The sequence below is a fragment of the Schistocerca cancellata genome, chromosome 10 (genome assembly GCF_023864275.1).
Source record: "Schistocerca cancellata isolate TAMUIC-IGC-003103 chromosome 10, iqSchCanc2.1, whole genome shotgun sequence".
In the NCBI taxonomy this organism is placed as follows: domain Eukaryota; kingdom Metazoa; phylum Arthropoda; class Insecta; order Orthoptera; family Acrididae; genus Schistocerca; species Schistocerca cancellata.
In genome coordinates this window covers 222,365,311-222,390,589 of record NC_064635.1, presented here as the reverse complement: position 1 = coordinate 222,390,589, position 25,279 = coordinate 222,365,311, and the positions used below count along the sequence as shown (strand labels likewise).

At 38.6% G+C, this 25,279-nt stretch overlaps 3 protein-coding genes across 6 annotated transcripts in view; 1 reads left to right on the top strand and 2 right to left on the bottom strand.

Annotated features, from left to right (window-relative positions):
• The window catches only part of LOC126106807 (replication protein A 70 kDa DNA-binding subunit-like), an 84,251-nt gene extending 70,864 nt beyond the window's left edge, over positions 1 to 13,387 (bottom strand). Inside the window, exons 1-3 of one of the 4 annotated variants that reach the window (XM_049913199.1) lie at positions 13,316 to 13,387; positions 12,753 to 12,800; positions 10,972 to 11,171 (exon numbers count right to left, since the gene is read on the bottom strand). In XM_049913199.1, coding sequence (XP_049769156.1) covers positions 10,972 to 11,171; positions 12,753 to 12,794 — 242 coding nt within the window. In that variant the 5' untranslated portion in view covers positions 12,795 to 12,800; positions 13,316 to 13,387. The other 3 variants (XM_049913198.1, XM_049913201.1, XM_049913200.1) reach the window with 3 other exon arrangements.
• Positions 13,388 to 15,612: 2,225 nt separating this feature from the next.
• Positions 15,613 to 18,766, top strand: LOC126106822 (uncharacterized). The gene is made up of 3 exons (XM_049913217.1): positions 15,613 to 16,124; positions 16,214 to 16,332; positions 16,491 to 18,766. The coding sequence occupies exons 1-3, from the start codon at positions 15,812 to 15,814 to the stop codon at positions 17,310 to 17,312; spliced, it is 1,254 nt and encodes a 417-aa protein (XP_049769174.1). The 5' UTR covers positions 15,613 to 15,811; the 3' UTR covers positions 17,313 to 18,766.
• A 206-nt stretch (positions 18,767 to 18,972) lies between these two features.
• LOC126106823 (uncharacterized) lies at positions 18,973 to 21,786 on the bottom strand. The gene is made up of 3 exons (XM_049913218.1): positions 21,572 to 21,786; positions 21,117 to 21,469; positions 18,973 to 19,396 (listed from the first exon to the last, which is right to left on the bottom strand). Exons 2-3 carry the CDS (start codon positions 21,465 to 21,467, stop codon positions 19,046 to 19,048), a joined length of 702 nt encoding a protein of 233 aa, XP_049769175.1. The 5' UTR covers positions 21,468 to 21,469; positions 21,572 to 21,786; the 3' UTR covers positions 18,973 to 19,045.
• Between the last annotated feature and the right edge of the window lie 3,493 nt (positions 21,787 to 25,279).

Below are 25,279 nucleotides of genomic sequence, written 5' to 3'. Positions count from 1 at the left end.
GTCTCATTCGAACAACAAATTTTAAGCCCCCACCCTCCCCAGAACAAAAATTTTTAATTTTGGCTAACAACAGAGACAAAGTAGCAAGAAAAATCGCACTTAGAAAAGGGTCTTAACTTTGGCATGTTGTTTAACATTGATCAAAGGTGTTTAAATCAGTTATGGAAAACATGTTTTGTACAAGTAGACCGAGTGTGCTCCACATTTGTACTACTAAGGATAAAAGAATATAACTGTCCATGTTAATAATTTAAATGTATCATATGCAGATTAACGTATGGGTTTTGTTATACTGGTGCAATGTACTCGGCATAATTACATTTGCCACAGTACAGATATTGTGCCATCTCAATCACCAAGTCCGTTCATTTGTCAGTGAACTGCTACATATGATGTTAGGATTCGTTTGAATAATTTTACACCTGTTGCATCTATTTCCAATACTTCTTTTCGATCTGTACTTTGGACCGGCGAAGGTAAAAATAGATTTATATTTTTACATTTTTGTCTTTTTTTTTACTAATTCATTCAGAAGTGTCAATAAATTTTTTCAGATTTAGTTCCCAATGATTAGCAATGCTTCTTTGTATGATAAGTTTCAAAGCAGGGTGCAGCACATAATGGAATGTCGCAAGTTTTGCATTGGTATCTAGTTTCCCGGCACACTTTCTATTTCATGCAAACCATGCTTCTGCGCATTAGCATACTTTTCTGCGACTGTTCACTCACGATAACAGCCGGAAAATGTCTCCCTGCGAATCGTAGAGGATTCTCGTCGTCGTCGTGCCTTCCCCTACCAGCTTTTCCCCATTCTGTAGCATATTTTTCTACCATCTCCCTTACGAGAGAAAGGTGAAACTCTGCGAGTGCCATTTCTCGCCATTACCAACCAGTGGAGAGCATGAGCATTTAGAGTGCACAAATCCAGAATGTGAAAAAAATATTTCTTATACCATTTCACAGTCTTACGCAATGATCCCACCAAGCTCAGTAACATGTCACAATTGTCAAATGCACCCATACTCTAATTGTAATCTAGAATACATTGCGGTTTCTTTATTTTTTCGCAAGTATTTCTGTCGGTTTTCTCTGTTTCAACCATTTGTGTTGTGTGACTTGTGGTCAACATGTACACCTCTCTCTTATTGCACCACTTGATGGCAAGGACCTTGTCAGTGGACCTAAACTCAGTTTCTCCTCGTTTTAATTTCTTCTGCAGTTTTGGCATGTTGCGCCTGTTCTTACGAACATGCCACATGCGGCTCTTCCATGGTTTTGAAGCTAGAGGAACAGGACCGGGCTGGAGTACCAGTTATTGACATATAGAATATGACCCTCTTCCAAATATGGTCCCATAAGAGCTGCCACTATGTCGCCACTTTTTCCCAATTTGTGGAACCCAATTTCTATTGTTGCTCCTGTATATACAAGAAAATCTAAAGTATACCCACTCTGACAGTCACACAGTACAAATATCTTTATTCCGAATCTACTTCGCTTGGTTGGAATAAATTGCTTAGAAGATAATCGTCCTTTGAACAGCAAGAGACTTTATCAACACAAAGCATGTGATGTGGGTGAAATGAATTGCGAAACGTCTTACGAACTTTTGTCAACAATCGTGCAAACTTTAAATAGACTGTTGCCTCCAATGCTCGCAGAGTACATTCTCAGAAGTAGACAAAAATGGTCTCTGGACATAATTTCGCTGAAAACTGGTGTGTTCAAAAGGGTATCTCTGGACCAATAATCACTTAATTTTAACTTCTTAACTTGCGCCATTAGAAGGCAAACAGAAACAAAACAATACATTTTCTCAAATCCAGTGTCTTTCCACTTTGACAGTCGAGAATTCACAGATTCTGTAGTATTTTCTCTGGTGTAAACATAAAAACGATTTGTTTCGTCTGCAATAAATTGCAACAGTTTTTCAGACATAAATATCACAAAAAATGAAACAATGCTTGGGTCAGTATCTAATTGACATTTGTGTCCTGAACTAGAGTCATTGAAGTGATGGTTGAATGGCTGGAAATATGTTTCTCTCCAGGCAAATGTGTCACTTAAGCGTGCTTTTTTCTGAACCGTTTCACTGTCACTGTCTGATTCCTCGGATTCAGAGGAACTGCTGACTGTAATTCTTGCTCTCCCCTCTGATGTAAAGGGCTGAGGGCTACAGCTTCAAGATTCTGTTGAAGACTCATCACTGTTAGCAACGTCAGATAATTCACACTCACTGTCGCTCTTAGTGAGCGTATCCAGGATTTCTTTATCTGAGCAACCACGGAGACATGACATTTGTCACATAGAAAACAAGAAAACTGACAAAAATACAGGAATCTAAGTCGAATTCTGCAAAGAGCGAACACAGCAACAAAGAAATATGCACTCTCGAACTACACGGTCAGGTCACTGAACAGTTATTAGAAGAGCGAGGCAGAAAGACAGCTCTGCGTGTATAGACGTCCGTAGCACTCAGGTAGCTGTGACTCAGTGCACCCAAACAAGTCCCTAGCGGTGGGAAGGCCGGTGGCGTGGGACGTGTAAACACTTCCTTAGCACTGTAGGGAAGACCCAAGGCCGCATGTATACACATCAGGCACACCAGGGGAACGGCGAGGCATGACAACTTAACACATCCGCAGCAGTCAAAGGGTTAAAATTAGTTGCGACTACCGTATTGACTCGAATCTAAGCCGCACTCGAATCTAAGCCGCACCTGAAAAATGAGACTTGAAATCGAGGAAAAAAAATTTTCCCGAATCTAAGCCGCACCTGAAATTTGAGACTCGAAATTCAAGGGGAGAGAAAAGTTTTATGCCGCACCTCCAAATCGAAACAAAGTTGGTCCATTGTAATATGAGACACAATTTAGGTCGAATGAATGACGATACAGCTACAGTAGTTTGATTCGAGTCGTAAGCTTAGCAGTTAAGCTTTACCAGGTAGCCATTGCTATGCGTCAGGCGCTCCGTCCTCATTTATACAGGTACCCTTCCTTTTTCACGCGCTTCGTCTGGTTTGAATTGATTGCTTATTTTTCTTTGATCTGATAAGTGCCGTTCTCTTTGTTATAGGTGTTTACGTCACTCTAAGCTGAAAATGCATTACCGTACTGTGTCATGCATTGTTTATTGCATTCGGATAATGAGTGTTTACGGCCTATCGCCGCTCGCGGCATGGCTTGCTTTTGTGTGCGCGCTACCGCCGCAAGAGAGAGAGAGAGAGAGAGAGAGAGAGAGAGAGAGAGAGAGGGAGAAGAATCGTCACATTAGCGAAACAATAGCAAGAGACTATTTGTTGTTAGTTACACTGCTGCTTTCTTTGATAATGATCAACAAGAACTCAATAATAGACTGCGTATGACAGATGATGTTCTGAACGAGAGTTTAGCGAAAATTTTTCTCCATTTGAAAATCTTAGCAGACGCCTCTTTAGTACATTACATTCTGCACAGAAATTAGAGTCATCTTAGATTTAAAAATCTAGTCAAGTGCCATGCTTTATTTCTGACTGTATCACTATTAGGCATAAGAATAATACGAATATAAACATGACATGGTATGTATATTCTTCCGCGTTTGCTGTTGTCTCACACTAGTTTCGTAGTTTATTAGGCAGACAGAATTTAAATGACATAGCAGCAAACACGAAAGAATACATGGCAAAATGTTTATATTCGTATTAATCTTATGGTGAAGAGAATACTGCATGTGATTCACAATTCATAAAAGTTCCTATTAGCAACCATCTCTTCTCACAGGTAGGAAAAAATTCAGAACGTAGAGTTGGCCATATTGACAAACATCCCAGTCTTGCCAGTCGGATTTTCGTAGCCCATTGAAATGCTGTTACATTGGAAGAAGAACAATACGGAATTTGTATTTACTTCGTTGGATAATGTATGAAAATGCAGTGGTCGACACTCGGAGCGGAGAAAAAAGCTCGTCTTCCACCTTTTTTTAATTTATTTACTGACGCAGAGGTTTTGGCGTCAGTATTTATCTTTGTGCTTGCAAAGCATGCCTGTGTAGCGCTACATATATTCGACGGCAGAAGTTAGTTGTGGTGGCACCTACCAACATTTTTCAGAACTTCCGCTTACTTTGCACTCGATTCAAAGCCGCAGGCGGTTTTTTGGATTACAAAAACCGGAAAAAAAGTGCGGCTTAGATTCGAGTAAATACGGTATTGATGTTTTACTCGCTGAAGGGGATGTGACGCCACTGCCGAGGTAACACCAACGGCGAGCCGGCTTTCCCTACCACACCGCCAACAGTTCGCTGGTAAAACGCCCCTGTTGCCATGCCATGGATGAAAAGCACCAAGTGGTATTGCGCATTAGATGCATCCATGTTCAGCAGCATTACTTGCAAAGCATTTTCTTCTGGCATTTAAGTTATCTGCAGTTATTAGGTACTGCGAACAAATGTATTATTTTGGTGCTGCATTAATAACAACAGTGTAATATGTCTGAACACAAGTTTCACAATAAAAGTGGTCGACAAGAACACGTTCACCAGCTGTGAAGATAACGTTCTGCTGCAAAATATTCCTCCGAATTTGATAATAGTAATGGACAAAGCGGCACACCATTCTGTTGTAATGCATAAAACTAAGACGATGCAGCGAAGGTTGAACCTAGCATGTATAAATATGGTGAAGTTAATGGAACTTTTTTGCTGTACAATCCAAAAACTTCACACTAGCAGGTCAACCAACTGGTTGATGCCAAAGGACATAGTTTAATCACGCTTCCTCTGTAACACGTTCATTTAAATCCGATTGAGAATATATGGGCCCCTGACAAAAAGCAACATGGCAAAAACCACCAAGAAGTCTGCACTCCCTGAGGTTGAAATGCTAACAAAAGAAGCCACTGCAAATGTTGCACCACATGACAGGTCTCGAGTTGTCAGTCGTACCGAGAAGGTAGTTTAAAACACAAGGGTTCATGAAAAACAATGACGAGTTTTGAACACACAACTTCTCTTGTTGCCATGTTAAAAGTTGCTTCTTTTGCCAAATCACAGCAGACTTTACAAATATCATCTGATTAACATTCTAATGCAGTTGGCGCTGCAACAGAATCCTGAAACACTGTACTATTAAACTAGCATCTAAGGGCAACAAAGGTCCACAGTTCATGAAAAAACCAATTCTCAGAATAAAAATAAATGTTTAACTTCAGTTATATTGTTGCAAAACCCACAGCAATTCTTGGTTCACTAGCTATTGATTGTCCTTAAAAATCACATTACTTCATTTGAAACAAAAATTTGTAGTATCTTGAATATCAGAGTAGAGATGGAAGCTTCACACATTAATCATATGGCAAAATCCTATCCTAATGTTATCATTTGCCAAACCTTGTTCTGATATCTCAAACCATTTATGAGATGTTGTTGTTGTTGTTGTTGTTGTTGTTGTCGTCTTCAGTCCTGACACTGGTTTGATGCAGCTCTCCATGCTAATCTATCCTGTGCAAGCTCCTTCATCTCCCAGTACCTACTGCAACCTACATCCTTCTGAATCTGCTTAGTGTATTCATCTCTTGGTCTCCCTCTACGATGTTTACCCTCCACGCTGCCCTCCAATGCTAAATTTGTGATCCCTTGATGCCTCAGGACATGTCCTACCAACCGATCTCTTCTTCTAGTCAAATTGTGCCACAAACTTCTCTTCTCCCCAATCCTATTTAATACCTCCTCATTAGTTACGTGATCTACCCACCTAATCTTCAACATTCTTCTGTAGCACCACATTTTGAAAGCTTCTATTCTCTTCTTGTCCAAGCTATTTATTGTCCATGTTTCACTTCCATACATGGCTACACTCCATACAAATACTTTCAGAAACGACTTCCTGACACTTAAACCTATACTCGATGTTAACAAATTTCTCTTCTTCAGAAACGCTTTCCTTGCCATTGCCAGTCTACATTTTATATCCTCTCTACTTCAACCATCATCAGTTATTTTGCTCCCCAAATAGCAAAACTCCTTTACTACTTTAAGTGTCTCATTTCCTAATCTAATTCCCTCAGCATTACACGACTTAATTCGACTACATTCCATTATCCTCGTTTTACTTTTGTTGATGTTCATCTTATATCCTCCTTCCAAGACACTAGCCATTCCGTTCAACTGCTCTTCCAAGTCCTTTGCTGTCTCTGATAGAATTACAATGTCATCGGCGAACCTCAAGTCTTTATTTCTTCTCCCTGGATTTTAATACCTACTCCAAATTTTTCTTTTGTTTCCTTTACCACTTGCTCAATATACGGATTGAATAGCATCGGGGAGAGGCTACAACCCTGTCACACTCCCTTCTCAACCACTGCTTCCCTTTCATGCCCCTCGACTCTTATAACTGCCATCTGGTTTCTGTACAAATTGTAAATATCCTTTCACTCCCTGTATTTTACCCCTGCCACCTTTAGAATTTGAAAGAGAGTATTCCAGTCAACATTGTCAAAAGCTTTCTCTAAGTCTACAAATGCTAGAAACATAGGTTTTCCTTTCCTTGCCTCACGTGTCCCAACATTTCTGCGGAATCCAAACTGATCTTCCCCGAGGTCGGCTTCTACCAGTTTTTCCATTCGTCTGTAAATAATTCGCGTTAGTATTTTGCAGCTGTGGCTTATTAAACTGATAATTTGGTAATTTTCACATCTGTCAACATCTGCTTTCTTTGGGATTGGAATTATTATATTCTTCTTGAAGTCTGAGGGTATTTCACCTGTCTCGTACATCTTGCTCACGAGATGGTAGAGTTTCATCAGGACTGGCTCTCCCAAGGCCGTCAGTAGTTCTAATGGAATTTTGTCTACTCCCGGGGCCTTGTTACGACTCAGGTCTTTCAGTGCTCTGTCAAACTCTTCACGCAGTATCTTATCTCCCATTTCATCTACATCCTCTTCCGTTTCCATAATATTGTCCTCTAGTACATCGCCCTTGTATAGACCCTCTATATACTCCTTCCACCTTTCTGCTTTCCCTTCTTTGCTTAGAACTGGGTTTCCATCTGAGCTCTTGATATTCATACAAGTGGTTCTCTTTTATCCAAAGGTCTCTCTAATTTTCTTGTAGGCTGTATCTATCTTACCCCTAGTGAGATAAGCCTCTACATCCTTACATTTGTCCTCTAGCCATGCCTACTTAGCCATTTTGCACTTCCTGTCGATCTCATTTTTGAGACGTTAGTATTCCTTTTTGCCTGCTTCATTTACTGCATTTTTATATTTTCTCCTTTCATCAATTAAATTCAATATTTCTTCTGTTACCCAAGGATTTCTACTAGCCCTCATCTTTTTACCTACTTGATCCTCTGCTGCCTTCACTACTTCATCCCTCAGAGCTACCCATTCTTCTTCTATTGTATTTCTTTCCCCCATTCCTGTCAATTGTTCCCTTATGCTGTCCCTGAAACTCTGTACAACCTCTGGTTTAGTCAGTTTATCCAGGTCCCATCTCCTTAAATTCCCACCTTTCTGCAATTTCTTCAGTTTTAATCTACAGTTCATAACCAATAGATTGTGGTCAGAGTCCACATCTGCCCCTGGAAATGTCTTACAATTTAAAACCTGGTTCCTAAATCTCTGTCTTACCATTATATAATCTATCTGAAACCTGTCAGTATCTCCAGGCTTCTTCCATGTATACAACCTTCCTTTATGATTCTTGAACCAAGTGTTAGCTATGATTAAGTTATGCTCTCTGCAAAATTCTACCGGACAGCTTCCTCTTTCATTTCTTAGCCCCAATCCATTACCAATGTTTCCTTCTCTCCCTTTTCCTACTGACGAATTCCAGTCACCCATGACTATTAAATTTTCGTCTCCCTTCACTATCTGAATAATTTCTTTTATCTCATCATACAGTTCTTCAATTTCTTCGTCATCTGCAGAGCTTGTTAGCATATAAACTTGTACTACTGTAGTAGGCATGGGTTTCGTGTCTATCTTGGCCACTATAATAATTTATGAGATATGAGGGATTAATGATTAATTCATTCTAGCTTCTTTTGCTGTTGTGTGTGTGATGGAATGGTTTACACACATTTCATTTTCTCGAGATTGGAGACAGATAGTGATATCCTTCCAAGTTTAAAGAACAATTCAACATGTTATTGACATTTTATATATGACAACATATGACCTAACATGCACCAAATGCAAATCAGTGACTTTAAAAAATTGATGCAGCACTGTTTACTGAATATCGAAATAGCACATTAATTATGACCATTAATGAAATGATAGACAGTTCATCATGAAGCTGATGAAATAAGCTATAAGATGTGTAAGAACCAGAGTTTATTACCAAACAGTTTCTCTAAATTCGTTTGAGAAAGACTCCAGATCAGCCAGTTTGTGCGACTTGCTTTTCATGCAAGCCTGCCACATAGGCCTGACTTTATGGTCACCTGCATGTGTACTCAGCACATGCTGGCAACTACACTTCCCTTCACTTGCTCCGTACTGAACTGTCAAAAGTTGCAATTAATTTTAAACACATTATAACAGAAGAATATAAATCTCGTCATAGTTTGCTGGATGCCAGGCATCCACAGCACAAAACGAAGAAAGAAATTTTGCTTGGCAGGAAATTTCTAAAGCAGTCAACATCCTACATTTCTAAGTGAAGAAAATGGTGAAGTCATTAATTGCTTAATTCAAGAGGAACAAAGTGAACTGGGCACAAGATGTAAAACATTAAAGAAATACTTGCAACTAGTGTGACTGTGACCAGTTTCTAAAAGTCACCTTTCATAACTGTTGTCAGTAGATAGGAAACAGCTCTGTAATTTTTGCTCATCTGCAATGAGTAGCCCAAGATAATAGTCTATTGACACATGTGTCTATTGACACATGTGTTCTGAAACATGTATTAGGAAGGCTGGAGCTGCAATTCAATCGTAAAAGTACCACTGTCACCAAGCATAAACATTCATAAATCAATATCCTCTCTCCTCTACAGCAATTCAACAACACACTACTTGTCATACAAAAACCGTACCACGTGTTTGCAATACGAAATAATCCTATTTGTATTCATAGTTTGATTTCACGACTATACTAGCATCGTACTGACAAACCCAGGTGCCAATGAGTTATATAACACACAACTCGCATTCATTAGTGCTTGTTCTTTCATGTTCTCTTCCATTTTCTCCACTGCAGAGGTTTCCTCACTGTTACAAGTAAATGGTATTGACAAACAGTGATTGTACTGTGAATGCTCCTTCTGCTTGTATTCATTTCCATTGGTCTTACACAAAGCATAACCGCTTTTAACCTATTTAAGAATATTTATTGACTCCAGGTCTGAATAAATTTCTAGATGAAAAATAAAAATCAAAAATTCTGTTGCTTTAGAGGTACCCAAACCACTTAAGAAAACGCAGCACTTGTCAGAAGCGTTGACAGCTTCATCCAGAATCAGCAGCTACAAGCACTAGCACTCAAAAACAGTTAACCCTCCCTCCAATTATCAGCTCAGCATTGGTATGATGCGAATTCACAATATTTGACTTTACAGGGTACTATATAAAATGTTATTACCATTCTACATCTTTATTTTTCATATCAAAATTTTTTCTCAACAATCACCCTGGCGACACACACATTCCTCCCAGGGACTAATGACCTAGTAGTTTGGTCTCCCCCCCCCCCCTTTAAACCAACCAACCAACCAACCAACCAACCAACCAACATTCCTCCCAACAATCAGTTTCCCGATACAGTCGATGTATAATGTTTGACGTTGACAAAGCCACAATCCCACCTCTGTTTGCACCACTTTATCACTATCACAGTGTAGTCCTCAAAAGTATTCAAACAGGTTGGTTGGTTGATTTGAGAGAGGTGACCAAACAGCAAGGTCGTAAATCCCATCGGACTAGGGAAGGATGCGGAAGGAAGTCGGCCGTGCCCTTTCAAAGGAACCATCCCAACATTTGCCTGGAGAGATTTAGGGACATCACGGAAAACGCAACTCTGGACAGCCAGACGCGGCTTTAAACTGCCGTCATCCTGAATGTGAGTCCAGTGTGCTAACCACTGCACCACCTCGCTCGGTACTGAAACAGGCAAAAACTGGATGGAGCTAAGTTGGGACTGTATGGAGTGTACCAATGACAGTGAATCTGAGGCGTGTAATTGTTGCAGATGTTGCAGCTTTCTTGTGTAGTCTGGCATAGTCATACTGGAGGACAGAACTCGCCATGTGTGGATTAACTCTTTGATTTCTAAACTCTATCACAACATGCTGTTTCTCATGCAGCAACAGTTACTTTAGACACCAACATGTTACATGTTACAATTTTGAGCCCTCTAGTGACATAGGGCTGCACATATGTAGACAGAAAAAAATAAAGAAGTTGAATTTCAACTTTTATTTTAGTTAAAATAACTTTAAGAGTTTTCACATAAAAATTTGGAGGGGTTATTTTTCAGCTTACTTAATGTATGAATTATTAATGTAATCTTACAGGGAGCACACTCTACAGAAAAAAATGCTGGATCCACTGCTCCCAAAACCTCACATTAAAAGGAACTCTCCATACTCAGCAGCAGTTATGACTACACATTCAAGAAGGACTGAATAATAACAGCTGTCTACTACACAAACACTGTTTTCATCCGACACAGACGCGTATGAAGACTATGGGTTTCTTCCTAAGCCTTGAGCCCGAACTGGCAATTATTTCCATGAATTTTCATTATATGATGTAACAGGTATAATTGGACACTGCCTTATTAACTAAACCCATTGTCAATATGTGCCTAAAATCACAGTAAGACAGAAAGGAAAAGTGGCGAACCAACGTCTTACGCCAACATACTAGGAGCTTACATTTCCATTCTTACCATCCAATTATATACCAAAGATTCATTTTATGGCTCTTAAAATTCAGTAGTAAGTGAATCTCTCCAGTAAGCAACACAAATATCAAATGAGGACTTACATTTCTGGCCTTCCTAATTTTTTAACCATAGATGTAAACAAGTGGTTCACTCGAACTATGGAGTAGACCGACAGCTCTCCAGACGTCAACCTGTCATTCAAATGTCTTGCAAGCAAGGCATACTTGTTCAAGTGGCAGCCATCAGAAACCAGAAGCTGATATCTCTCACTTGATCCTGCATCAGTTATTCTCCTGCTGCCCTGCAAATCGAAAAATAAATTAATCAAATTGGTTACACGCACACTGGCATGAGTATTTGTTGCCTGCTACTTTTCAGTGAAAGAAGACTGCCTAAAAACCCCCACACTGAGCTCTGACAAGAAAAACTTCAGTATCTAAGAATGGAATCTCCATCATGCTGATAAGTAAGACACACTGAAATTTCACACCAATTTCTCACTTCCTCTCTTTATTGGCTCAATCGCAGGGTCGACAGAAGCGTCCGATCCAATGCGTCGGCTTTGACCCGTGACGAAAGGGTGTTGTCGTGTGTGACGTCATGACGGCGCGGAGTTTGGTTTGAGTGTGGCTGTCTCCAGTTCTGTTTTATCTTATTTTATTTACTTTTCTGATCTGTTCGTTCTATCTCGTGAGATTTTTTTTTTTTAATTTAAAAACACTTATTACTTATTTTAATTATCTGTTTCCTCGAATTTCTGTTTTAGTTTATTATATTTATCTTTCTGATCTGTTCGTTCTATCTTTCTGATCTGTTCGTTCTATCCCGTGAGATTTTTTTTTAAAAAGACAAAAAACACTAATCAGCTATCTTCTATGGGTTGCAGGGGTTACGACCCCTGGGGAAGTGGGTGGGTATTCATGCATGGCTGTCTTCACTTACACGTTGTAGCTACGCAAGGCGTCTAAATTTGTTTATATTTAGTTTGCCCCCCACCCAAAACACCCCATTTCCCGCGCTTGTCCCGTTAGTGTCATTAGACTTCTTGTGGAAAGAGTGTGTGTGTGTGTGTGTGTGTGTGTGTGTGTGTGTTTTTTTTTTTTTTTTTTTTGTTTCCGCCAAATTTGTGACGTCATGGGTCAAAGCAGACGGGTGGGATCGGACGCTTCCGTATTTCCCATTTGCATTACCTGCAAATTTTATGTATTCTCGCTTGTGGTTTGGTTCGAAATACAAAAAGAAATATCGTTTATCTTCTTAGCACAGCATGCCAAATGATATTAATGCTTTGGAATGTTAATTCCTTTATCAGTTTTATATCTTGCAAGTATGAAGATACAAAAATTGGTTCCACATGTTCACATTTTGTAAACATTAACACAAAATCAGTAGGCTCTAATATCGCTGCGTATTTCCTTTAGTGTATCAAATGGCTTTCAAATTAAAAGGGAGTTTTACGGTATCAAAAACTTCAAGATAAGGCAATTTGTTCAATTTGTAAAATATGAGCAAGAATCATTTGTTTACCCTCCGCCTACCAATGAGAGAGGCATTTTATAACAAAATTAGCTCTTTCTTAGTGAGGTAGCATCATAATATTAATGTTCTCAATGTGGACCTACAGTGCTTGCCATCAGATATGTCTTCTTCATCGAAGTTCTTACAAGAGGGCAAGAAGTCAGCCACCTTATCTATGGCTCTGTGTCTGCACTGGCAGAAAAACGAACATCGCTTATACTAACAAAGGGTGATAACCGTAACAATTTAGTGTAAGGGATACTTCAACGTACGATTCTTCCTCGAAGATGGCATACTTACATAATCAAACTATCATACAAACGCTAGCAGTAAACAGGGGATTGTACAGAACTGTAACACTTACCAGTATTTGCATTACTGGCTCATCAACGGTGCCGCCACACATTATAGTCTGCAAATTGGAAAAGTGACGATTAGGAAACGAGTCGCACTACAATATACTGGTAGAACATGTATATAATAGACATCAATTACAATGCTCCAACAGGCATAATGACCGCTACTTGCATGGCCTAAAAGGAAAATCAAATCAACTTCATGTAGAACAAATTAGAAACAACCTATATGACAGTCACCACTGACATTTAAGCCTTGCACATTTGCTAATAAAGCGACAGTCGACCTTGAACACGGCAGTAGTTTCACAATGTCACATTCGTGTAGCGCAACAACAAGACTTCCAAAACTTCACACCCATTATGCTGCAGCTAATTCCGAGAGTATACTGTAGATTTGATAACGTGAAACCACGACGTTAATCTCAGTTTACAAAAACTATCCCTCATGGTACACCAACTAAAAAACTCACGGCAAGTGCTCCCCCCGTAAGTTGCCAGGTCATCTTCACGGTAATAACTACAATTGCAAGCTACTATTCACTATACAAAATACAATTATCCATATTACCTTCAATTTCAAATACTCCTATTCCGCGGGAAACATTGAGTCAGAGATACTACAGCACAATTCTCCAAAGCGATTCACCCTTGGTTGGCTGCCTGTAGCTATTTGAAGTTGCTTCCATATATATATCCACAATCACGACATTCCCATCACATTACGTCGATACCACAATCATCAGACATTCGTTTTATATTAGTGTGTTTACTTTACTGGCCGGTTTTGCGAGACGCACCCCGTACTTTTGGAGCACAGCATTGTTTGACAGTGAGACATGGACAGTGGGAAAACCGGAATCGAAGCATTTGAGATGTGGTGCTACAGAAGAATGTTGAAAATTAGGTGGACTGATAAGGTGAGGAATTAGGTGGTTCTCCTAAGAATGGGCGAGGAAAGGAGTGCGTGGAAAACATTGAAAAGACGACGGGACAGGGCGATACGACATCTATTAAGACAATAGGCATTAAGTTCCATGGTACTAAAGGGAACTGTAGAAGATAAAACGTGTAGTGGAAGAGAGAGATGGGAATACGTCCAGCATGTAACTGAGAATGTAGGTTGCAAGTGCTGCTCTGAGATGAAAAGATTGGCACGAGACAGGAATTCGCGGTCGGCCGTGACTCAAACGAGTCACAAAACGGATGATTTAAATAAAAAAAATAATCGACCAAGTTTAAAGATGCAGAATTCTGTCATGATTCACTCATTAAGAGATATAATGTCACGTCAAAGGTTTAACATAGTATGTGTGTAAAATTGGTTCCATTCCATACTGGGCGCCGCGTACAGCAATCGTTTATGAATTTCTTGAAATAAGACAGTCTCGGTTGCAAAATCGTTTTTATTCACAGGACACGATGCGTTTCTCCCTTTTGGGACATCATCGGATTGGCGTCAAATTAATGTGGAAAACCAACATTCGTCCATTAATGCCCACATATGGCATTAAGACAAAATTTTATAAGGAACCATCGTCCTATCGTCACGAGATAAATAAAACCATTACGGAATGTAACAGTGAGGCAACCGCGTTCCGGCGTACACAGCATGGAGCGTTGCGTACAGCCGACAAATAGTAGATAAAGCGGTAAAGAATAGGATACGTAGCCCTGCAAGCCAGTCACACAAACATGGAGGAACGTTGGTTTTCCACTGTCATTTTTACGCTTACCGAACGATGCCCTGAAAGGGCGAAACGCCTCATTTCCTGTAAAGAAAAAAAGGCTTAGTAGTAGTAAGGAAGAAATCAATTATACGTCACGCTGACGTTTTACTGCACGGACAGCGAAAATATAGTAAACGATGAAAGCGTGGTCAACGATAAACGTTTTTCATTTCATTATTTATGGTGTGGGAAGGGGGTTGGGGTCTCAGCAAGGGGAAATTTCGTAATGTTTCGAAATTATCTGTGAAGTTAGCTGGAAGTCGCAGAGTGCTGTCATTCTCAAATACAGGGTGAATATAGTCAGGGTAATTTGTGCGCCGTGAGTTACGCTGCCTCGAGACATACATACTGTCTTGAAATAAGTTTATCGTCGACTACGCTTTCGTCGTTTACTACATTTTCGCTGTCCGAGCAGTAAAACGTCAGCGTGACGTATGATTGATTTCTTCTTTACTACTAATAATATTCGCGACCCATTTTGCAGAAATATCCCAACGTACCACTCGTACCACTGGACGTGCCTGCAAAACTGTGTCATAGCACGACGCACGGTTCGGGAGATGTGGCGCCGTAAACACCGAGATGCGTGAAAAACCAGCTTCTGCTTAAAACGGAGAGCGCAAAATAGCCATGCCACACTCATCCAGTGTTTGCTAATGAGAGCACTAAGCGACTTAAGAGAAAAAAAAGAACTTTAACTTCATTTGAAAGCATCCCTAAACGTATTTTCGCTTACGTGCTTAACGTCATATACTTAACACATCAACTCATTTGCAAAGTAGTGACACATTGCAGGCTGTTTTTTTTTATATAGGAGTCAGATTCGTTAAAGGCTCAGAGTATGGATGATTACTGGCTAGATCCGAACCTGACTTGTGTGAAACGTTAATCTACTGAGCTCAGTCTTTGAAAAAGACTTAACATCAATTTAACCCTTTCAGACCTGAATTATTCCTGGAGGAGGGAATTTTTTGTTTGGTAATGCTCTTAGGTGATTTTTTTTAGTGATTTTATAAAGAGACGCCTTTAGCAGTGCGATCGACTTTTTGAAATTATATATACCGCGATAGAGATTAAGATACCAGGTATCACGTACAACAGCCATTCACCCTGGTGGTCCCTAGTTTGCGAGTAAGGCTGGGTTTACACTAGCAAGTCGCTTGCAGAATTTATTGCTGCAAGTTATTACGATCCGCTTGCAGCTGTGTTTACACTACAACGCAAGAATTAAGCAAGATTCTTCCGCAAGTTCTTTGGCAAGAAACTTGCGTCCACAAGTTGCAGATACTGTTTACATATGCTTTCAGTACCACTACGAGTGTCTGCCGAAGTATAAAATGACAAGTAGGCGTGTGAGATATGCTGCAGCTCTTGTAATTGTAATGAAAAACGTGAAAAAGAAAAAGAGAAGTATTTGGGTTAGAGAGTGGATAATGAGAAGATCGCAATATGGTGCCTATAATAACCTTTTGCAAGAACTTAGTATCGAGAGCATGGATACGTTTGAAAACTTTTGCAGAGTGTCCTCAAATGATCTGGAGTGTTTGTTGACATTAATAGCGCCCGTCATATCAAAACGAGACACAAAGTTCCGTACTGCTATTTCAGCAAAGGAACGTTTGCTTGTCACTCTACGATTTATAGCTACAGGTGAGCTACAAATAAAACAGGCCTTTTCGTTTATTTGTGTGAAACATAGAACGAAAACAAGTTTAAATTTTAAAATCTTTTCTTTGTAGGAGACTCATACAAGTCCCTGATGTACTTGTTTCGTATTCCGGTCAGCACGATTTCTATGATCGTACCTGACGTATGTAGAGCCATTTTTGACGTATTGAAAAGGGAAAATTATTTGAAGGTATGTGGAAACACAACAATGAATCTAAATTTTTATTGAAATAAACTGCATTTTACAGAATGATATACTTATAAAAAAATTTTTCTAATGCTCATAAAATGGATAGTGACTAGCTAATTAAATAGAACATGTAATAATTACACATCATCTGTTTCTAGACTCCTGGAACAACAAGCGAGTGGATGCAGGTGGCAAAGGGGTTTGAAGAGAACTGGAACTTTCCACACTGCATTGGGGCATTGGATGGGAAGCATATTGTGATGCAAGCTCCAAAAGACAGTGGAAGCTGTTATTATAACTATAAACATTGCCACAGTGTTGTATTATTGGCACTTGTAGATACCAGTTACAAGTTGTTATACATGGATGTAGGCTGCAATGGAAGAGTTTCAGATGGTGGTGTATTCAGTACCTGTTTCTTATCTTCAGCCTTGGAGCAAGGACATCTTGACATTCCTCTGCCCAAACCACTTCCTGGCAGAGAAAAGGACACCCCCTTTGTAATCATTGCAGATGATGCATTTCCAATGAGGTCATATTTAATGAAGCCCTATCCATTCCATAACCAGCCGGGTCCGAACAGAGTGTTTAATTACAGGTTATCGAGGGCCAGAAGAGTTGTGGAAAATTTTTTTGGACACATTGCACAACGGTTTAGGATATTGAGGCGTCCATTGTTACTAGGTCCTGAAAAAACTGTGACAATAGTTTCAGCTATATGTGCCCTACACAATTTCTTAATGGACAGGAAAGATGGCAGTTATGCAAACCGAAGTAATTTTGATGTAGAGGATGTACAGAATGGTGAGGTAATAGGGGCCTCATGGAGGAATGAAGAGCAAGGAACACACAATTTAATCCCCATTCAAACAGGGCAATGTAACAGAAATTCTCACGATACTAGAGCAATTCGTGAAGAATTCATGAATTACTTTGTATCGCCATTAGGTGAAGTACCTTGGCAGTACAGATACATTTAAAATGTAAACTGTAGACTTGGAAAATATATTTGCTGCCTGCGACTTATCATTTATAGCCTTACCATTAAGTCAAATAGTGATGTTCTTTTCTGTGGCTGGCTGCCCCAGCACTCATTTCACTACATTCTATATGGCCCTAAGCATGTTTTTGGAGTTACTGATTTCTGACATTACATACACGTTCCTGGACTTTATAGTAAAGTTTCTCAGTAATTTTGAGTAATTTTCTTTTAACGTGCAACTGCAGGACCAGTTGAACACTTGTTTACTTAATGTTAAATTGCAAAGATTGGCTGCAGTGAAAAGAAGTATAAAGCCTATCAATATCTGCAAAGAAGCGTGTTAGTAAGTAGTGAAATTCAGTTTAAGATCAGAAGAATTGGAGCTTGCACTACTTGACAAGGGTTGTGCCTAATTTTGTTCCACATGGCCATAATGTATGGGCACTCAATGTAATTACAGCTGCACAGAGGATAGAACATCATGTGTATGGTATGCTGTGGTGCAGTAGGGTATTCTATGAAATCGACTATTAATGAATAATATATTTGCAAATTAACAATTATGATGAACGGACAAGGAATCTTCTATAGTTTGGTTTCTTTACAGACCTTATCTTACCTTTGTGTAATACCTTTAAATTGTGAACTGTGTGTTTTGTATGCTTATTCCATTACAACCCTTAACACATTTTTAGAAACAGGAGAATATTCATTCATATTCCATTTACATTATGGCGCTCTTGTCTTGTATAAAATCTCACATTTGGAGAACTGTATACTATTTTATTTATAGAAATTGTAGATGTAGTCAGTGACAGTACAAAGTGACATAATGGCACTGGCCCAACTGCATTTAAGTTATTTGAGGAATCAAAATGTAAACAGGTTCCTCCAACATTACTGCAAATTGGTATTCACAATACTTGGCAATTTATGTTCACTATTTTGTTCTGGAAGGTAGCAATATGTAGGCAATGTTTTTTATTGGAGGATAACATGGGAAATGGCAGCTAATATGTCTGATAGACTATATTTGACATGCAACCAAACATTTCAATTTTGAAATAAACTATAGTCTGCACAATACAATTTACACAAGGAGCTGTGCAGGCCAAGAAAGGATCACAACCTACCTTTTAGTTTCTTCACAAAAATTCTTTCCTTAATTGCAGTTTTGAAAATAACTATTCTGCATATAACTTTCACTAGGAGATCCAGGTCAGGTTAGGAATTGAAACCCACTTCGTTTCTTTACAAAAATCCTTCCTTCATTGCAATTTTGAAATATTTTGCACAGTACAATTACAGCTTCAACAGAGTTGTGTAGGCCAAGAAACTAAGCACAACCTACCATTCAGATTCTTTATGAACTGTCTTTCATTTGTTATTAATATAATCTTACATTTGTGGCTAATTATTTTGGCACAGAATTAGAATGCAACTACTACTCATACAATCAGCATTAGTGTACCACATTTAAGTTTCTAGCTAATAATCATACAGATTTAATAAGCATTTATGTTCCTATATGTGAAACATTTAAAAAATCAATTTCTGAAGATGTTATTTGTAAGATCTTAACAAAAGCCCAAAATGTACACATTCCAGTGAGCCTAAATTCACCAATCATTACAGGTTTACTGAGCCATTTTTTTTAAAGGTTGTTGAATAAACACTACATTCTGAAAATAAAATGTTTTATTTCGGTATCATACAGATATTCTATTATCATTATTCTATGTTTATAAAATCTGTAACATTAAGTATGCATTGACTGGCAGCACTTGCATCTCTCACTGGCGAAACTGGAGTGGATGGTATTTCTGCACTGTCAATCTCGCTTATTTCAATGATGTTTTTCAGAATCATTATTTTCAGTTTGTTTACATTTTTTTCATTCTTTAGTGACCGCAGCTCACTAGCCACATAATCTCCAAAGGTTTGGAAAGCATCAATTTCCTGGCCCAGAATTTTTTCTGCCTTTTCAATGAGCCCATTACCACTTCCTTTAGTCTCCTTTCTTTTTCGTTTCTTCCCCTCATTAGCAACAGGCACATCATCTCCTGTAACTATTTCTTCTTCCTGCAAAAAGTAACAAAATTGAATATAACAGCAGATCAAGGAATACAAGAGGCAAACAAATGGAACATAACTAAGTTTCCATACAGTGTCGATAGACTTCATTGGAAGCATATTGCTCATACTACAACCAAAAGACAGTTAAGGTTAATAGAATTTAAGTTCACAATGTAAAATGTGACTAATACATATTAATTATACCATTTTGTACTATCAGTGTTAATGTTATGCGAGAACAACTATTGTGTAAGTCAGCAATCAAAAGATTGTTTTGAACATCACAGGGCTTTACAAGCCCTGGTTCTGTTTGTGGTGGTATTATGAAAATAATTTATTTACATTCCCAAAAACTGGATCTACTCAATACTATGACTAATGATCTTACTGCAAATGTATAATTCCACATGGCAATCAAATTTGCAAAGACTAATATAGTTTCATGTTACGTGGATCATTTAGCATGATAAATTGTAATAATGTGTAAGGAGTCATTATACATAGCAAATTAATTTGTGAACATGTCTACATGCATTTATAAGGCATATATATATTTTTTATATCCATAAAAGTCTATAACATACAAACTCGCTAGTACCCACCACCTACTGCACATCACAGTAAAAGAAATTCTTCTACGGAAAAGGAGTTGTCAAAGAGAAACTTTTTCAGTTTCTTTTCAATTTTTTACTTTACTATCTGTCAGACACTTCATATCACTGTGTAAGTAGTCAAAACTTTTAGTTGCAGCATGGTGCGCTGAAGACAACTTTAATGTAGAGTAATTAATGTAATTTCATTAAGGCATAAATATACTGTGAAGCAGTAGTCAGAATACCCAATACCTTAAACTGGTGTCTACGGGATGATTGTGGGTGAGCATCACATATTATTCTCACAGCACGCTTTTGGACAATGAAGACTTTCTTACTTGGGTATGAGTTGCTCCCAGAACACTATTCCATATAACACTGTATGAAAATATGTCAACTTACTGATTTGTCTCTCCCCAATGATTCTTTCAGTTTTAATTTTCATCAATATGGACACCTAAGAATTTTGAAGTTTCCACCCAATTCATTATTTCCTCACCATCTATTAACTTATCACTGGTGTAGTACACACCTGGATGTGCAGGACTGATTTTTTTTCTTTTTAAATTGAGGGTGGGACCATTTGCAGAAAATCAGGCAACGATACTTTTAACAACACTGTTTACCAATTCTTTTGTTGAAGAATGCTTGGATTGATTACAATACTAGTCTCATCAACAAAAAGAATTAATTCTGCTTCTTGGATATTAGCTGGAAGGTCATTCACCTACATGAGGAACTATAATGCTGGAAGGAGATAAGTGTTGTGCTGAAGCATTCAGTAGAGAAATACTACACAGATACTTAATTATTGGGCTCTGAACAGTGATATTATGCTAAACAATCATTATTAAGTGTTATAAGAAGCCTTAAAAAATATGAACCCACCCAAATCATTTCCACAAATATTGAGGCAAAAACAAGGTTCTCAAACATCTCAAGGGGGATAAATAAATCATGAGAGTACACTATCACAGTATTTAGCAGTTAATTCTTTAACATAAAACAGATAGGTGGTAAAAGTCATAAAATTGAAATCTCACAATGAAGAGCAGCCTACCCCACTTTTACTTCCCAACAAGGAGCTACAGTAAACAAACAAGGAATCCCAGCTTAACTTCACAGCTACTTACCTTTGCTGATAGCGAAGATATTCTGTTAGAGGTTGTGGCAACACTACTCTCTAGAAATTTCATTGCTGAAAAATACGGCCACCGAGAATCCGAAACTATGCCAGGAGAGCCGCTTTTAATTTTCTGCAGTTTCCTAACTTCTTGAGAAAATTGGGTCTTTAAATTGTGCCACTTTCTTTGTACCTCTTTCACTGACGTGTTGAATATTGACGAGATTTCGTTCAATGCACACATCTTCTTCATTCGATCCTTAAAGTCCCGGTTGTGTACGTCCCAAATTTCGGGGTAGCTCTCCACAGCTTCAATAAAATTTTCTGTGTCCTGTTTCGTCCACTCTCGTTTCTCCTCCATTTCTGAAATTTGTTGGCATATAATACGTGAGATAGCTGCATAAAATTAAGTCACCACATTAAGTAAACTGTTAAATATGAGTGTTATGCAGACGACATACTTACTATAACTTGCGCTTCCTACTTGCAGGAAATAGAAACAAATCCTAAAAGCTGCAAGTCGCTTGCAGTTAGCTCTTGCGTGGTGTTCACACTGGAAGCGGAAAACGTGCAGCAAGCAACTTCCGCAATAAATTGCTACGGTCGCAAGTCGACTTGGCGATAAGTTTACACTCGAAACTCGCGCGGCAAGTTCCTCCGCGCAAGTAAATTGCTGCAATATGTTGCTAGTGTAAACCCAGCCTATATACACATGAAATTTCTTCCACTACCCCTTCACGACAACGTCCAACGCGACCAAACCGGCAGTAACACTCGCATAAGTCAACTTTAGAGATGGGTCGAACTCGTTCATTCCCGTGAACTGCTTCATTCATTTCACTCTTTGCCGTGAAGTGTTCAAATGAAGTAGTTCATTCATGAAGTACGGAAGCCTGGCGAAGTTGCCCAGTTCGCCGCTCAGCCGCGGCTACGCTCGCTTCGCCTCACTCGTACAATAAAGCTTCGTAATACTTCATAATTTTACCAACAGATGACCGAACTATGCAGTAACGTGCACGCAACGTTTTACGCTCTTACAACGTCTGAGCTAACTTAAATAGAGTATGGTATGGTCGAAGGGGACAAAGGAAAGATAAACAGAGAAGCCTGTCACATATAAAGAAGGTATTACATCTAATCTTGCTCGACATTTTCTCATGAAGCGCCCAAAAAAGTCTTTATCTGCCAAGTGAAACATTATTTGTTGTATTCATGGACTGAAAACTAGGGCTACCAACGAAATGCAGTCCAATTTTATGTTCCTTTTCAAATTTAATCCAAAATAGAATGTGTATGTTTACCACTGTCACAAAGTCTATATATCTACTTTAAGTAATAATTCAGACGTTTTCCTGTAGATTTATTTTTGTTGAGAATAATAACCCTCCAGATTCAAAACGTAAACTGTCACCTGTAGTCATTGGTACGATTTCAGTGTTATTAACATGTTGGGTGTGCGTGCTCACACAGCCAGCCTCATCGTTTGTATCTGTAATATTCATTTGTCCGCAAGCGCTGCCAACGGTAGGCTACCGGTAGACGCGAAGTATAACTGAACTGCACAAATAGTCACGGGTAATGATGTCAGCACTGCAGGAAGCAGCTGACGCTGCCTTCCCCTCGCCCCTCACCGCAAAACCCCAATCAAACCTATCGTTTCCCACAAACGCCGCGCGATTCGTCGACAGGCAGTAGAGGGGGAACTGAAGTGAAGGGAGAATAAGTGACGTAGCGCCGATGTAATGGGATGAGGGAGAGGGGAAGAGAGTGAGTGAACTAGAAAAAAGTGTGGAGTGTGTTATCTGTGAAGAGTTTGAAGTATCAGTTCATTGAAATTGAGTAGTTAGTTCACACTTCACTGGAGTGAAGCGTTCATTTAAACGACTCATTCACGAGCTCCCCATCACTAGTCAACTTACATTTGAAAGAACCCTCCTTGCACTCTGTCGTGCTAGTTCGTAAAGCCGGCATTTTATTTCACATCCATGAAATTCTTACATGCTCATCCCCTTACCACAAACCACTGCTCCACTCGCGTAAGTCAACTTTCATGTAGAAACACCGTACTTAATACTTTCATACTTGCACACTGTCATGCAAACTTCTTGGCGTTCTACTTCCTTACAAGATGTCATTTCTCCCACCAACTTACAAACAAGTCAATCTTCTCTCATTCTGCTGTACTTATTTATTTATTTACGTGTTCCATAGATCCCTGATGCGAGTGCAACGCTAGGATGTAGAACTGTCAGAAACTGTGCTGCGGTTCGTCTAACATAACCTATCTATAGTGGTCTGTTTATATAAGTAAGAAGTCATTTATGGCCATGTTAAAATAATGAGCTCTGTCATCACCTAGGTAAACAAATACTTTCTAAAGTAGGAAATTTTCTTTACCAATGCGGTGGGAATATCATTCTAGCACTTTGCAACACCTTATAATCATTTATTTGCAACAGATCAACGCACCATCGTTTGAACTGACGAACTGAATGAAAAATATTGAAATTGAAAATGTGAAATTATTTAGGTTCATATTACTGCAAAAACAGTCAGCTGTATTGACACAACGGAAATTTGCGACTTTAGAGATTTAAAACTATTCTTGATCGCTATTAAAATAAAAATATAAATATAAGAGTGTTCGTATAATCGCAATCATAACAGTGTATAACAGTGTGAAGCTTGCTTTTAAATTAAGCACCATATAGGTAAAACATGCGTGTATCTACAGCACCTATAACCTATCAGAACCTTATGAAAATAAAAACAAAGCTGAGCAGTTGATGTATTGTAGATAACATAATGCTATTTGGAATGCAATCAGTATACTCCAATTGCCAGATATTTCAGCATTACATGTAGCACTAATGCGAGCTGGAACAGCATCTCACATACTTGTATTAATCGACATCTTCAAATACTCCTTTATTAGCATGTATAATGTTCCTAAGCGATTCTTGTGAAATTCCCTTTTCCATATCCAGCATCGGTGGGACAATTTAATTTTTTCTTCATCAGTGTCACTATAAGCTTGTCGGCGAAAATCTATGAAACTCCCATACAAATAATTTCACTTTTCGCCATCTCGAAATTCGTAAGTAGCGTTTCCAACACCAGGATAAGAAAAAAAACATGTGCATGTAATGCTAGTGGTGGAGGGATGCACCTGTAAGTAATTCATGCTTCAGAAAACCCACCTTTGACTCAGTGAGTGAAGAATTTTTCCAGGATCAACTAGACGGGAAAGCCATGCAACTGTCAGACCTCAGGGTTGTGACCTCAGCGAGAAGTGGTAGAAGTCAACAACTGCCTTCTATTGTATCATTAACATGCTGGGTATAAAGAAACTCATACAGCGTGATGGTTACAAGTTTGTTAATCAAGAACACAGAAAGCATTTTATGTGTTACTAACTTGTATTTGTGTAAGTTTAACAAAACATAATATGTGTTTATTCAGTTCATTATCAAGAGAACTTTGTAACTGAAGAGATGACTTCTTTGGTAGGGAGTAGACAGCAAATTATCTTGGCTAAAGTATCAGTCTCAAATGAAGAAGAACTTCAGGTGCGACCCAGGGAAGTGTGTTTCTGCTCATGATGAATATTAATAACATTCCACACAATATTAACAGTAGCCTCAGACTTTTGCAGAAAACGCAGTTATCTATAATGAAATACTGTCTGAAAGAAGTTGCATAAATATTCTGTCAGATATTAAGACTATTCGATAGTGGTGCAATTATTAGCAGCTTGTTTTAAATGTAAATTGTACACTTCACAAATAAAAAACAAATTAAAAATACGCAATTACATATAATTTGCAAAATCTGGCTACAGTTTTTTTTCAACCAATCGCTAATATATAACATGCAGAAATTTTAGGTGTCAGAGTAAGTAACTAATATCTGTTTTTTTAAGTATTCATACACAATACAAATTTCTCCTCCTTGTACATTACATAAATAACTCTCATTTTCAGCAATTAATTGTTTTATGAATTACGAGAATACAACTTCTTCATCATCAGGATAACATTCAGATGTAAAATACGTAAGACCTAATTTTCTCAATCATATTGTGTGATACAGTCAATCGCAAAAAACTTTTTATTAACCCCAACAAAAACATCAGGGTTAAGAGGTAATGAAAGAATTAATATGTAATAAAAT